Source organism: Rana temporaria, chromosome 11 (assembly GCF_905171775.1).
Source record: "Rana temporaria chromosome 11, aRanTem1.1, whole genome shotgun sequence".
In the NCBI taxonomy this organism is placed as follows: domain Eukaryota; kingdom Metazoa; phylum Chordata; class Amphibia; order Anura; family Ranidae; genus Rana; species Rana temporaria.
In genome coordinates, this window is record NC_053499.1 from 3046520 (window position 1) to 3062952 (window position 16433).

Below are 16433 nucleotides of genomic sequence, written 5' to 3' on the forward strand. Positions count from 1 at the left end.
AATACGAATTTACAAAAATTTTCAGAATGAGAACCAAAGTCTACGCGTTTCTGTTTTTGTATATTCATATTGATCTTTACTAGTCCCGTTTTGAGTCATTAACTACAAAAAAAGGGCACCCTGATTTATTTAATTTATTTTAATTGTAATTAATTTGTTTAATTTAAAATTAATTTAATTAATTAATTTAATTTTATTAATTAATTTATTTACTTTGGTTCTCATTCTGTAAATTCTGTAAATTCTGTATATTCATACTGAATATACTGTCTTTCTGATCTCCAATGTGAACCTCTATTTTTTTTTAAATCAGATTTTATTTTTGAAAATGTTAATACAACAAATTACAAACAGAACAAATATAAAAAAAAAATAATAAATAAAAAAAACAATGTGTTAAACAATAAAAATTACCCTTCCCTTCCTTCTTCCTTCCCCTTAAGCAAATATATCAGCATCAACAAAATTATTAATTTAAATTAATTGATCATCCACTCCCTCAAAATAAATTTGCGAGAGGGAAAAATGAAAAAAAAAACATCCCAGAGAGAAAAAGAAAAAGGGATGAGAGAAAAAAAAACATCTAAAACCTCTATTATGTAATATTTAACATGATGTGGTTTAAATGCCCTATTGGGCGATTTTTTATTTTTTTTTGTTTGTAATAAAAAAAATATATTATTATTTTATTGGATCATTTATGTGAAAATCATTATTGAAGGTATATTGAGGTTTTCCTAGATTACTTTTTGGTATAATTGGATTCAAAACACTCCTCCTCTAACAGTTTTATTGGCAATAGTAAATATTGACACGACTTGTAGAAAAAAAGTGCTCCTAGTGCTCGACAACATAGTGCTCACCTTGGAAGAGACTGGCTTGTGCCAAGATGTATCTAGTTCAGCCTTTCTCCACCTTTCCTCCCTGAAGGAAATTATTTTTGAGGTCTCAAGGAACCCCCCGCTAAAAATTATATCTAGATTTCAAAGTTACAATTCCTTGATCAGTAAGCTTGCTGAAAGTTTTTAATATTTCATACCTAGAATATCTGACACCTAGAGAGGATTATTTTATTGTAAAAATAATCATAAAAAATGAAAACTAAATATTAAATGGCCAGCGAAGGAAACCTTGTGAAATCGGAAGTTCCCCCTTTCACACTAGTCGTCAGTAGAAAAGTGTCCTCTTGTGCTCAGTGGGGGGGAATGCCCCTCCTACATTGGTGGTCAGTAGACAAATGCCCCCCTTACATTGGTTGTCATTGGACACTTGCCCCCTTACACCTGTCATAAGTAGACAAATGCCCCTCTTACATTGGACATCAGTGGACAAATGCCCCCCTTACATTGATTGTCATTGGACACTTGCCCCCTTACACCTGTCATAAGTGGACAAATGCCCCTCTTAAATTGGACATCAGTGGACAAATGCCCCCTTACATTGGTTGTCATTGGACACTTGCCCCCTTACATTGGTTATTAGTGGATAAATGCCCCCTTACATTGGTTGTCAGTAGACAAATGTCCCCTTACTTTGGTCACCAGTTGGAAAATGCCCCTTACGTTGGTCATAAGTGGACACATGCCCCCTTACATTGGTTGCAGTGGACAAATGGCCCTTTACTTTGGTCATTAGTGGGCAAATGCCCCCTTATGTTGGTCTCAGTGGACAAATGCCCCCTTACATTGGTCTTCAGAGGGCAAATGCCTCCATATGTATATGTAATCAGTGAGCAAATGCCCGCTTACATTGGTCATCAGTGGACAAACACCCCCTTATATTGGTTGCAGCAGTGAACAAACGTCCCCTTACAATGGTCATCAGTGGACAACAGCCCCCTCACGTTGGTCTTCAGTGAGCAAGTGTCCCCTTATGTTGGTCTCAGTGGACAATTCCCCCCTTACAGTGGTCTTTAGTAGACAAATGCCCCCTTACATTGGTCTCAGTGGATAAATGCCCCCTTACATTGGTCATTAGTGGATAAATGCCCCCTTACATTGATCATTAGTGGATAAATGTCCCCTTACATTGGTCTCAGTGGATAAATGCCCCCTTACATTGGTCATTAGTGGATAAATGCCCCCTTACATTGGTCATTAGTGGATAAATGCCCCCTTACATTGGTCATTAGTGGATAAATGCCCCCCTTACATTGGTGGCCAGTGAAAAAAAAACCTTACATCAGTGCAGAAGTGACCCCTTACATTGAATGTCAGTAGGAAATTGCCCCCCTCACATCAGTGGCCATTCTTTGGTGGAGGAACCCTGTCTGGGAAAGCCTGATCTATCAGTTTACTATAGTTAGAGATAAGCAAACAATTTTAAAATTTGATACAGTTTTACTTTTTAGCTATTTTATACATTTCAAATAAACATTACTTCTACTACTACTACTACTACACACTACTTGTGTACTACCACCACTACTACTACCACTACTAATACTACTACTAGTACTATTATCACTGCTACACTAATACTAGACTAATACAAATATAAAATAAAATAATTGTAAATAAACTCTCTATTAAAGTCTTAGTTAATTACTCTTCAAAATATTCAGAATTTTAGAAAAATAAAAGTTTACGGTTTCTAATGAAATCATTTGACCTGAAATGTAATAAAGAATTTAAGGATTTCCTGTCATCTCTAACTACAGTAACTTGTGCTTTACCAGCATTATATCATTTAGTGCTGTAACTAAAATTTTGTCTTTTCACAGTTTGTTACTTATATTTTATGGGGTCAGTTTAACAAAAAAAATTGTGGTCCCTTCAAAGAGACAAATGTCCCCCTTACATTGGTCTTCAGTGGAAAAATGCCCCCCTTACATTGGTCTTCAGTGGAAAAATGCCCCCCTTACATTGGTCTTCAGTGGAAAAATGCCCCCCTTACATTGGCCTTCAGTGGGCAAATGCCCCCCTTACATTGGTTTTCAGTGGGCAAATGCCCCCCTTACATTGGACTTCAGTGGCAAATGCCCCCCTTACATTGGTTTTCAGTGGGCAAATGCCCCCCTTACATTGGTTGTCAGTGGACAAATGCCCCCTTACATTGGTTGTCAGTAGACAAATGCCCCCCTTACATTGGTTGTCAGTAGACAAATGCCCCCCTTACATTGGTATTCAGTGGACAAATGCCCCTTACATTGGTCTTCAGTGGACAAATGCCCCCCTTACATTGGTCTTCAGTGGACAAATGCCCCCCTTACATTGGTCTTCAGTGGACAAATGCCCCCCTTACATTGGTCTTCAGTGGACAAATGCCCCCCTTACATTGGTCTTCAGTGGACAAATGCCCCCCTTACATTGGTCTTCAGTGGACAAATGCCCCCCTTACATTGGTCTTCAGTGGACAAATGCCCCCCTTACATTGGTCTTCAGTGGACAAATGCCCCCCTTACATTGGTCTTCAGTTTGCAAATGCCCCCCTTACATTGGTATTCAGTGGACAAATGCCCCTTACATTGGTCTTCAGTGGACAAATGCCCCCCTTACATTGGTCTTCAGTGGACAAATGCCCCCCTTACATTGGTATTCAGTGGACAAATGCCCCTTACATTGGTCTTCAGTGGACAAATGCCCCCCTTACATTGGTCTTCAGTGGACAAATGCCCCCCTTACATTGGTCTTCAGTGGACAAATGCCCCCCTTACATTGGTCTTCAGTGGACAAATGCCCCCCTTACATTGGTCTTCAGTGGACAAATGCCCCCCTTACATTGGTCTTCAGTGGACAAATGCCCCCCTTACATTGGTCTTCAGTGGACAAATGCCCCCCTTACATTGGTCTTTAGTGGGCAAATGCCCTCCTTACATTGGTCTTCTTGGACAAATGCCCCCCTTACATTGGTCTTCTTGGACAAATGCCCCCCTTACATTGGTCTTTAGTGGGCAAATGCCCTCTTGGGTTTCTACTAAATGTATTAAATATGTGCTGGTACGTTTTCTTTTACTTTTGCTAAAGTTCATACAAACCTAGTAGATCTTAGACATGTGCACAACTTCAATATTTGGTTTCGAAATTTCCTTTTTTTCCCCGAAAAATAAAGGTATTTAGTTACTCCCGAAATTCGTATTTTTTTTTTTTTGTTTAGTTAAAAAATGCATTCGTCCGAAAATCCGAATGAATTAAGGTCGAATCTGTCAATTGAAGGCTTATGGTGTCTGTCGGAAGGTTTTAGGAAGATTCGACGGAGCAGCTGAACTGTACGACGCCACGATCGTACATTTCCGGACGAATGCTCCGCCCACAAGCTATAGTAGAATTCTAATGTTGTATGACACTAGTAATAATTATATTTATAAATTATTATTACTTGACAGCCAACATTAGAATTCTTCTGTAGCCTATGGGCGGAGCATTTGACCATAAATGTACGATCGCGGCGATCGTATGTTTTTTAGCTGCTTCGTCGTATCTTCATGTCTCTCTATGTCAAATCTTTTCTCTCTATGTTGAATCTTTTCTCTCTCTTTCAAATCTTTTCTCTCTCTTTCAAATCTTTTTTCTCTCTGTCGAATCTTTTCTCTCTCTGTCGAATCTTTTCTCTCTCTGTTGAATTTTTTCTCTCTCTGTTGAATCTTTTCTCTCTCTGTTGAATCTTTTCTCTCTCTGTTGAATCTTTTCTCTCTCTGTTGAATCCTTTCTCTCTCTCTGTCGAATCTTTTCTCTCTATGCCGAATCTTTTCTCTCTCTGTCGAATCTTTTCTCTCTCTGTCGAATCTTTTCTCTCTCTCTGTCGAATCTTTTCTCTCTCTGTCGAATCTTTTCTCTCTCTGTTGAATTTTTTCTCTCTCTGTTGAATCTTTTCTCTCTCTGTTGAATCTTTTCTCTCTCTGTTGAATCTTTTCTCTCTCTGTTGAATCCTTTCTCTCTCTGTCGAATCTTTTCTCTCTATGCCGAATCTTTTCTCTCTCTGTCGAATCTTTTCTCTCTCTGTCGAATCTTTTCTCTCTCTCTGTCGAATCTTTTCTCTCTCTTTCAAATCGTTTCTCTCTCTTTCAAATCGTTTCTCTCTCTTTCAAATCTTTTCTCTCTCTGTTGAATCTTTTCTCTCTCTGTTGAATCTTTTCTCTCTCTGTTGAATCTTTTCTCTCTCTTTCAAATCTTTTCTCTCTCTTTCAAATCTTTTCTCTCTCTGTTGAATCTTTTCTCTCTTTGTCAAATCTTTTCTCTCTATGCCGAATCTTTTCTCTCTCTGTCGAATCTTTTCTCTCTCTGTCAAATCTTTTCTCTCTATGTCGAATCTTTTCTCTCTATGTCAAATCTTTTCTCTCTATGTCAAATCTTTTCTCTCTATAATGTTGAATCTTTTCACTCTATAATGTTGAATCTTTTCTCTCTATAATGTTGAATCTTTTCTCTCTATGTCAAATCTTTTCTCTCTATAATGTTGAATCTTTTCTCTCTATAATGTGGAATCCTTTCTCTCTATAATGTCGGATCTTTTCTCTCTATAATGTCGAATCTTTTCTCTCTATAATGTCGAATCTTTTCTCTCTATAATGTCGAACCTTTTCTCTCTATAATGTCGAATCTTTTCTCTCTATAATGTTGAATCTTTTCTCTCTATAATGTCGAATCTTTTCTCTCTATAATGTGGAATCTTTTCTCTCTATAATGTCGAATCTTTTCTCTCTATAATGTTGAATCTTTTCTCTCTATAATGTCGAATCTTTTCTCTCTATAATGTTGAATCTTTTCTCTCTATAATATCGAATCTTTTCTCTCTATAATGTCGAAACTTTCCTCTCTATGTCAAATAATCTTGAACTAATAGAGTTTGGTTAGGCACATTCGAGCGCAGGTTCGATAGATACAGATCGCTATTGTCACCGTCATGTCGAATCTTCTGTCTATATCCAACTGCAGTCGCAACGAAAAGAAAATAAAGCATTTTTTTATGTCAGATCTTTGGGATTTCGGATTTTGCGTGTTCGTTATCGTTTGTTAAAACGAACGTGAAATTCCCTGAAATTCGGACGAAAACGAATGCACATGTCTATTAGATCTCTTCAGCATTGCAGTCAACATCCACAACTGCATTTACTATTAGTTGCTAGTGTTACATATTAAACATTGTAGCCCAACACAAAATAAATAACAAATATATATAATTGTCCTGTGCACCTATTTATGATATTTCCAACAACCCAACTCTAAATGTGTCTTTTAATGTCCCTTAATGTGTAGCCATTTTAAATGTGTTTGGGGTGGGTCACCACCAGCTAAGTAATTATATATATCTATAGGGAATGTAGGCGCTACCAAATATTTCACAGATCCACCAACATACATTCAGATTATTGTTTGAAAAATATTCAAATTTCTGTACAAATGGCGAGCTTCTTCCATATTCATTATTGATGATGTCACCAGTTGGTGGGTTACCATTTAACAATCCTCTATGTGCTCCAGAAATTAATGTTGATGATTACTTCAAGAGTTTGGTGAGCTAAACTGTTGTATCTTGACGGGTTACACTTCCAAGGACTAAATGAAAACAAGTTTTGGCTAATAGGTTTGTTTTTGTGTTTTTTTTTGCTGGTTAAATCGCCATCCATTTCCTAATGAAAGTCAGTCTCGTTGGTTGACTACGAGTCAGTCTCGATGGTTGACTACGAATCAGTCTCGATGGTTGACTACGAATCAGTCTCGATGGTTGACTACGAGTCAGTCTCGATGGTTGACTACGAGTCAGTCTCGATGGTTGACTACCATCAGTCTTGTAGAGATCTACGAATATTTATATAAAAAAAGTCTCAAATGACCCAGAAAAGATTTGGCAACATTGTTTCAGATGTTTAGCCATTAGAGGGTGTTTTTTTGTGTCCGGTTTGTCTTTGTTGGAGATACTTCCACTGTGCTATATCAAAGTGTGCTTTGACCTTCTAGGATACTGCATCAATGGTGGAAATGTTTTCGGTAATGGCATTCTAAAATGAACTCCAGAGATAATTCCATGGATGATGGTGCCAAGCCGATGTACTAGTCAGACTCATTGGTTGACTACTAGTCAATCTCCTTGGTTGACTACGAGTCAATCTCCTTGGTTGACTACGAGTCAGTCTCGTTGGTTGACTACGAGTCAGTCTCGTTGGTTGACTACAAATCAGTCTTGTTGATTGACTACCATCAGTCTTGTAGAGATCTACGAATATTTATTTTAAAAAAAAAAGTCTCAAATGACCCAGAAAAAATTTGGCAACATTGTTTCAGATGTTTAGCCTTTTGTGTCTGGTTTGTCTTTGTTGGAGATACTTCCGCTGTGCTACATCTAAGTGTGTTTTGACCATCTAGGATACTGCATCAATGGTGGCAATGTTTTTGGTAATGGCATTCTAAAATGAACTCCAGAGATGATTCCATGGATGATAGTGCCAAGCTGATGTACTAGTCAGTCTCGTTGGTTGACTACGAGTCAGTCTCGTTGGTTGACTACGAGTCAGTCTCGTTGGTTGACTATGAGTCAGTCTCGTTAGTTGACTACGAGTCAGTGTCGATGGTTGACTACGAGTCAGTCTCGTTGGTTGACTACGAGTCAGTCTCGTTAGTTGACTACGAGTCAGTGTCGATGGTTGACTACGAGTCAGTGTCGATGGTTGACTACGAGTAAGTCTCATTGGTTGACTACCATCAGTCTTGTAGAGAGCTACGAATATTTTTTTTTCTTTAAAGTCTCAAATGACCCAGAAAAGATTTGGCAACATTGTTTCAGATGTTTACCTGTTAGAGGGAGTATTTATTGTCCGGTTTGTCTTTGTTGGAGATACTTCCGCTGTGCTATATCTAAGTGTGCTTTGACCTTCTAGGATACTGCATCAATGGTGGCAATGTTTTCGGTAATGGCATTCTAAAATGAACTCCAGAGATGATTCCATGGATGATGGTGCCAAGCCGATGTATTGTTCTTGTCCACTCGGTTTTGTTGCTTGTAATCAAAGCCGGATCTTATCTTCATGTATGACATGATGTGTTTTCAAATGATCCACCACTTGTGTGCAAACACTACGATGAATTTGACCACAGACACTATGAAAAATTTAATAACTAGCTACAACTTGAGTTAGGAGTAGTCTCCGTCTTCTTTTAATTGGTATGACGCTTGTCCTTCTTCTTGTACAAACTCTTCTCTTTTATCCCAGCCGTTGGGCCAGCCGCTGTTCACCTGCGTGGTGGTGCCGTAGGTTTTGGCGGTACCGTAATTGATATGACTTTGACCAACGTCCCCGCTCTCCTCATCCAACTCATCCTCGTGGATGAAGCCGCACTTCTCGTCGCTGGTCTGCTCGGGGTCCGCCCAAGGCTGCTTCTCTCCGGAGGCGAATAAGCCGTAGAAGATGACTCCACCATAATGGACCATAGCTGCGATTAGGAAGACGTATTGCCATTCCTCACGTGTCTACAAAAGATAAGAAAAAAAAAAAGATTTATAGAAAAGTTTGCAAGGAAGAGGTTTTTAAAGCAATACATTAAAACATTTATTGGTGAGGAACAGAGCTGAGTGAAGTGATTCTCAGAAAGCTGCAAAATGATCAATTTTAGCCCTTATCAATATTTAGAAAGAAAGTAGCCTCATGGCTTTGCTTTCTAACAAAGGCCATGTGATCATATCAGTACTGTCATGTGATCAATGTCTTTAAAAAGGCTTGGATTCTTTCCGAAATGCATAAAATATATACATAAAATATGTACTCACCGTAAAATCCAAGAAACGAAAAAAAAAAAGTTTTACGGTGAGTAAAAAAAAAAAACTAAGATAAAAAATTCTACTATCTGATTAGGATTAGGTAAACATCACAATTATGGACGTTGATCATCCTAGGACACTAGCAAAAAATGAAGGCATGCTGGGTAGAGGAGGGGTTATCCTTGGCTGGCCTATAGTTTTTCTTTTTCAATTTTCAATTATGGAAATTGATCCTCCTAGGACAAAAAACTGAGGCATGGTAGGTAGAGGAGGGGTTATCCTTGGCTGGCCTATATATATATATTTTTTTTTTTGCCAGAGTCCAAACCTCCTGTAGGGGGCAGTATAACCCAGAGGTAAAAGACTTCCTGTGTCCCTCAATGGACAAGGATTTTTGTACTCACCATAAAATCCAAGAAACTCCAAAAAAAAGGATTTTACTGTGAGTACAAAAAACAACTAAGATATAAAATTCTACTATCTGATTATGATTAGGCCCAAAATGTGAATTTAAAATGAATATACAATAAAAATGCAACAAGATTTCCCTTTAATAAGACAATAAATTTAGATCAGTTCTATTTTTTTTTCCTCTCTTCACCCCATTCGTTGGTGTGTGGGTGACAGCTCTGTGACTTGTAATAAGTGTTGGCTGGCGGTCCGTGTATTTGCGGCGCTCAGCTTGTTTCTTTCGCAGTTAATTAAAACCTCTTGACTCCTCGGTCACATGTGGACCAGAGAGAGAGAGAGCGTTCGAGGTTCTATATTTAGAAGCCTCAACGCTCTTCCCGACAGCGCCGGATCTGTAATGAGCCCAGGAAGGAGCTTGAGATGGACACGTACTTTGTTCTTCGTCATGGCTCCGACGATCAGGGGGCACACCATCCCGGACAGGGTGCCGACGCCGTTGGAGATCCCCATCAGAATGCTGGCATAGCGAGGAGCGATGTCAAGATGGTTGACGTTGAATCCTAGAGAGAGAACATCAAATTCAGACATAGCAGGCCCAATCAAGAGCCCGGCAATAAAGAGACACTTTACCCAAGGTGTTTACCACCCAATATATATATATATATATATATATATATATATATATACACACACACACACACACACATATACTCGTTGCTAAATTCCAGTCTGTGTCGTAAATGGTACCCTAGCCACTTAACAACCGAGGACGTCATATGACGTCCTCGACTTTGTGTGGTGATATCTGAATGATGGGGCAGCTACAGGCATCATTCAGATGTCACCGTCTTCAGCCGCCGATTCTCTGCACGATAACAACGATCACAGCGGCAGTTCCACTGCTTGATCGTTCTTATAGGCAGCGGGAACAGATGTCCCCCCCCTCCCGCCGCCATCCGGTTCTTCTCCGGGCTCTCCCGTGCCATCGGGGGCAGAGGCGGCTCTAGGCTTTGTGAGGCCTTAGGCAAAACCTGACATGGGGCCCCACTCACACCCATGATGGGAAAAATAATTCAAGGACAGGAGCCTCTTCCCTACAACCCTGGCCGGTGGTTGTGGGGGGTCTTCGGGCAGGGGGCTTTTTGGAATCTAGAAGCCCCCTTTAACAAGGCGGCCCCCAGATCCTGCTCTTTAATAACTACGGGGCGGGGGCCACCCGGTGATATCACCTATGGAGATTTTTAAAATACTGAAGTTTGGCGCCATTCCATGAGTGTGCGCAATTTTAAAGCGTGACATGTTGGGTATCTATTTACTCGGCGTAACTTCATCTTTCACATTATACAAAAAAATTAGGCTAACTTTACTGTTTTGTTATTTTTTACTTCATGAAACCGTTTTTTTCCCCCAAAAAAGGCATTTGAATTATTGCGCAAATACCGTGCAAGGAAAAAAGTTGCAATGGCCGCCATTTTATTCCCTAGGGTGTCTGCTTAAAAAATGTTTAATGCTTATATAATGTTTGGGTGTTCTGATTAATTATCTAGCAAAAAAATTGAGATTTTTACATGAAGGAGAGAAGTGCCAGAATAGGCGCGGTGGACAAGTAGTTAAGGATGAGGTGCCATTTAGGACACAGATTGGTATTTAGCAATCGGCAAACTACAATCAGAACACAACATATAAAATCTTGGGTACAGGTTGAATCGGACCTCTGGCCTTCCCTCCAGTCTTGCGCACTTGTACCGGCTCCCCTCCTGGACTGACATGGCTTACTCTGATTTCCCTGCACACTGCGAGCTTCTCACCATGTGCATTAGAAGCTGCCCGCAAGTCAGTTAGAAGCTGCCCCGCAATAGAGCCCCACCTCAGTTCCTAGCTGGAGGACGCCCAGAATCATCTAATAAAAAAAAAATTTAACACGCCCTGTCCCGTCGAGCTCACGGATGCATATAAAAACACTGGCCTGGATTCAGATACAATGGTGTATCTATCCGCGGGGCGTAACGTATTTCACATACGTTACAGCGCCGTAAATTAGGGCGCAAGTTCCGTATTCAGAAAGAACTTGCGCCCTATGTTACGGCGGCGTAACGTATGTCGTCCGGCGTAAGCCAGCCTAATTCAAATGTGGATGATGTGGGCGTGTTTTATTTAAATTTAATGTGACCCCACCTATTTGAAATTTTTTTATGAACGGCGCATGCGCCGTTCGTGAAAGAATCCCATTGCGCATGCTCAAAATTCCGCCGCAAATCGTCAATGCTTTAGACGTGAACGTAATTAACGTACAGCCGTATTCGCGAACGACTTACGCAAACGACGTAACATTTTCAAAATTCGAGGCGGGAACAACGTCCATACTTAACATAGGATACGCCTCATATAGCAGGGGTAACTTTACGCCGGAAAAAGCCGAAACGTAAACGACGTAAAAAACATGCGCCGGGCGTACGTACGTTTGTGAATCGGCGTATCTACATAATTTGCATATTCCTCGCGTAAATATACGGAAGCGCCACCTAGCGGCCAGCGTAAATATGCAGCCTAAGACACGGCGGTGGAAGACACTTACGCCAGTTGGATCTTAGGGATATCTATGCGTAACTGATTCTATGAATCAGGCGCATAGATACGACCCCTCGCACTCAAGAGTTACGACGGCGTATCCGGAGATACGCCATCATAACTCTGTTCTGAATCCGGGCCACTGTGTTCAAACCGCACATGTGAGGTATCGCCGCGATTGGTAGAGCGAGAGCAATAATTCTAGCCTTAGACCTCCTCCGTAACTCAAAACATGCAACCTGTAGAATTTTTTTAAACGTCGCCTATGGAGATTTTTAAGGGTAAAAGTTTGTCGCCGTTCCTCGAAGCGTCATTCAGCCAGAGGAGCGCGATCGATACGGATTTCATACTGAGCCCGGATGTTCCATCATCCATCACACTGCACAGGTTCCTGCTGAACTATTTTTAGAAGCATTGCGAAGGAAAATGTCACTTCCCTTGGTACACAACCCCAGATTCCCGATGTTTCCAACGGAACCTCCTGTCTTCTAAGCTCCAATGAGATCTCCAGGGAGGATTAAAATCCCGTAGGGAGTAATAATGTACCGGCAGATCCTTATAGTTACCACTTAATTCTCCCTCCGGCCTTCCCTACAGACTTGTACAGATGTACCGGCTCCTCTTCTGGACTGAAATGGCTTATTCTGATTTCACTGCACACTGTGAGCTTCTCATAATATACATTAGAAGCTGCAGCAGCAAGTCAGATAGAGGCCACCTCATCTCTTGGCTGGAGATAGGGTGACCACATTTCCAAACTACCATCTCCTCATCTTCCTGTTCTGGTGAATATTCTAGCATTTTGGATTTCCCATTTCTCTGTCTCTTTGATAACGATCACCAGGACAGGTAGAGGAGAGGAATCTAGTCAGCAGGGGCACATCTAATTCCATCCAAATCTCTAACACCCAAAAGAAGAAAGAAGATTTGGCTTTACACACACAGACAGAAGGAGAAACTCATCTTCTTCTTCTTCTTCTTCTTCTTCAATCTGCCTTACCTGCCTGTCTTCCGTGTGCACATTGCTCTCTCTTTCCCAACTTTTTTTTAAATAATATCTCCATCTCAATCTCAATGTTCATCTCTGATCTTCATAAATTTTTCAGTAAATATTACATGATGTAAGTAAAAATAAATGAAAATGTTTTAATTACCAGAAATGGCAAATCCGCTGAAGCCTACGGCAAGGACCAGGAAGGATATGGCTACACCCTTACTGTGCGAATAGCCGACCACCAGAAGGAGGGTTGCCTCCATCCCGAAACCTGGAACACAGGGTAGGAAATAAGTCAATGTTGGCATTCAGAGTTTAGTCGTGTAGTAGGCTATGAGCAATACAACTACTTCACCGGGTATAGAAGACGGAAAGGCCAGACAAATTGGTCTCCGAAGTCATCAATATCTCCTTGCTGGACACTTCTTAGAGAACAGAAGCTGCAACTATTTGCATAATAAAACTATATGACGAAAACTTTGTGGACCCTTGACCATCACATCAACAAAGGTTGTTGAACATCCCATTTCATAATCAGGAGGATGACTATGGAGCTGTCCACCATTTGTGGCCTTAAGAGCCTCCACTCTTTCGGGAAGACTTTCCACAAGAGTTTGGGGTGTCTGATGTACGAGAAGAGATGGCTTACAGTCAACATTCTAAGTCATCCAAAAGGTATTTACTAAGGTTGAGGTCAAGGCCTTAAAGGCCACTTATGATCCTCCAAAACAAAAGCATCAAATCATGTCTTTATGAAGATGTTGGCTGAGAAGACCTGGTTTGTTCCAGTTCATCCCAAAGGTGTTTAGTGGGGTTGAGGTCAAGGCCACTAGAGATCCTCCAGACCAAACTCATCAAATCATGATCATATGGATACGTTGGATGAGAACACCTGGCTCATTCCAGTTCATCCCATAGGTGTTCAGTAGGGTTGAGGTTTGGCCTGGAAGGCCACCCAAGTTCCTTCACACCAAACTCATTAAACCATATCTTTATAGAGAAGGTTGTTGGTTGAGAAGACCTGGCTCATTCCAGTTCATCCCATAGGTGTTCAGTAGGGTTGAGGTTTGGCCTGGAAGGCCACCCAAGTTCCTTCACACCAAACTCATTAAACCATATCTTTATAGAGAAGGTTGTTGGTTGAGAAGACCTGGCTCATTCCAATTCATCCCATAGGTATTCAGTAGGGTTGAGGTCAGGGCCCTGTACCAGTTCCTCCACACCTAACTGGTCACACCATGTCTTTATGGAGCTGGCTTTGTACACGGGGCGTTATCATGGTGGAACAGAAAAGGGCCTTCACCAAACTGTTACCACAAGGTTGGAAGAGCGCAATTATATGCTGTAGCATTACCAGTAGCCTTCCCCCGGATACATATGAACACCGTCATTTAGAGGGGGGTCCACATACTTTTGGTCATATATGTAGCTAATTGCAAGTCGTTGGCTTTGCATTGTTAGCATGCAACAATAAATCCTGTTACTGACAGAGCCTATAATTTCATAGAGCAGGGAGAACAAAAAAAGAAAGAAAGAAAGAGAAAAAAGAATGAAGAAAGAAGGAAATGAAAGAAAGAAATAAAGAAAGAAGAAACAAGGAAAGGAGAAGGAAAAGAGAAGAAAGAAAGAAAAAAGAGAAGAAAAAAAGAGAAGAAAAAAAGAAAAAAGAGAAGAAAGAAAGAAAAAAAAGAGAAGAAAGAAAGAAAAAAGAGAAGAAAAAAGAAAGAAAGAAAAGAGAAGAAAAAAGAAAGAAAGAAAGAAAGAAAGAAAGAAAGAAAGAAAGAAAGAAAGAAAAGAGAAGAAAGAAAGACGAAAGAAAGAAAATAGAAAAAAGAAAGAAAGAAAAGAGAAGCAAGAAAGAAAGAAACAAGGAAAGGAGAAGGAAAAGAGAAGGAAGGAAGAAAAAAAGGAAAGAGAAGAAAGAAAGAAAAGAGAAGAAAAAAAGAAGAAAGAAAGAAAAGAGACGAACGAAAGAAAGAAAGAAAGAAAGAAAGAAAGAAAGAAAGAAAGAAAGAAAGAAAGAGAAAAGAAAAAGAAGAAGAAGATAGATAAGGAAGGGGCAAGAAAGAAGGAAGAAGAAACATGGAAAATAAGCAAAAAAGGTAGGAAGGAGCAAGAAAAGGAAAGAAAAGAAAGAAGAAAGGGAAGGAAGAAAAAACTCACTCATATTCATCATATCACTCATATCACACGGTTTGTACAACATGACATCATAACACACATGTCAACTTACGAAAATCAGTAATAGACAATAATAATAACTCGTCAAAGAAGTCTACATGCATTAAAGAAATAACAGGCAAGGACTCATATCACCCATATCCTTCATATCACTCATATCAGTTTTGGTCAGAACGACCCTTTTAAGTCCCCTAATATCAGGGCGTGTCACTGACCTCCGCAGTTCATGATCTTTCGGACCGTCGTCGTGGACAGAATGTTATGGCTCCTCAGATAGTCGGCGATCTGTCCTCCGATGGGCACAATAATTGTCATGACCAGATGCGGCACGGCAGACAACATCCCCACCTGACACGTGATCGGGAGGAGAAGTTATTATACAGCTTTATTTTCTGCCACCGATCTCCAGGCAGGTTATAAAAACACGAATGATCGTATCTCTGTATTTATTATTACATCATGAAATGAATAATCAAACCCATTACCGCCGCCCTCCACCGGCCCTTTAAGAGTTGATGATACCAGAGAGGCCGACTGATCAGGTGATTTAATACTTAGTAATAGTTAAGTTATTGTTAGTTATTATTTCTGATTTTCTAATTTTTGGGTTTTCGGATCCTCAAATTTCCGAACTCCCAAATTTCCGAATTTTTGAATTTCCGAATTTTTGAATTTCCGAATTTCCGAATTTTTGAATTTCCGAATTTTTGAATTTCCGAATTTTTGAATTTCTAAATTCTCGAAATTATGAATTTTCGAATATTGGCAAAAATTTGTTAAACGAAAAAAAAAAAAGTGCTGATAATGGGCATGCTGCATCCCATTGACTTTGATGAAAAATTGCGTCCCATTGACGTCAATGAAAAAATGTGTTTTATTGACTTCAATGGGGGGGGGGGGGTTAAGTGCCCAGGTTAAATTTAAAAATTTGGTTTCAGTTTTTGGCCAAGTGCATCCTGAATTTTTGTTTTTCGGCACCCGGAATTTTCATTTCGGCGCCCCACAAGTTTATGGAGAAGAAATCCAGACAATTGAGAATTCCTCACCTTGCTGATCTCGAACCCAAACACCTCCTCGAAGTACGCCGGCTGGCTGATGAGCAGCAGGTAAAACGTCCAACTTCTGCAGAAATTTGCAACTATGATTGCATAGACAGGCATCGAGGTGAAGAATTTTTTCCAAGGAGTCTTGAATTTCTAGAGAATAAAACCACCAGCCGCTGATTAGAGTGATTGAGGTCGTTGTGGGGACGACGTGAATGTGATTGCAAGCCTGGCTCCGAACTCGCCGATCTTCATCCACTTACCTCAAGTGCGCCCATGAGGTTGGCGCTCTCGCCAATGCTCTCTTCGATGTACGTTCGTTCTTCTTCCGTGATGGTCGGATGCGCCGCCGGGCTCTCGTAGGAAACCAGAATCCAGAAGAAGTACCAGACGATTCCGAAACTCCCTGCAAAGACACGAGTCGTGAACATATCGCTACACTACATAATTCATAAAGTAGAATTCCAGTTTACATTCTAAACACAAGTTATTTTCAAGTCCCGTGTGTGGAGCATAAACATTCAGTGCCAAGAGACCAGGCATGT

At 40.3% G+C, this 16433-nt stretch overlaps 1 protein-coding gene across 1 annotated transcript in view; it reads right to left on the reverse strand.

Annotated features, from left to right (window-relative positions):
- Window positions 1-7570: 7570 nt before the first annotated feature.
- SLC17A6 (solute carrier family 17 member 6) overlaps window positions 7571-16433 on the reverse strand; it is a 40222-nt gene continuing 31359 nt past the window's right edge. Inside the window, exons 7-12 of the mRNA XM_040327901.1 lie at window positions 16152-16294; window positions 15892-16041; window positions 15061-15193; window positions 12825-12935; window positions 9535-9662; window positions 7571-8403 (exon numbers count right to left, since the gene is read on the reverse strand). Of these exons, the coding sequence (XP_040183835.1) occupies window positions 8068-8403; window positions 9535-9662; window positions 12825-12935; window positions 15061-15193; window positions 15892-16041; window positions 16152-16294 (1001 nt within the window). The 3' untranslated portion in view covers window positions 7571-8067. The remainder of the gene's footprint in view (window positions 8404-9534; window positions 9663-12824; window positions 12936-15060; window positions 15194-15891; window positions 16042-16151; window positions 16295-16433) is intronic.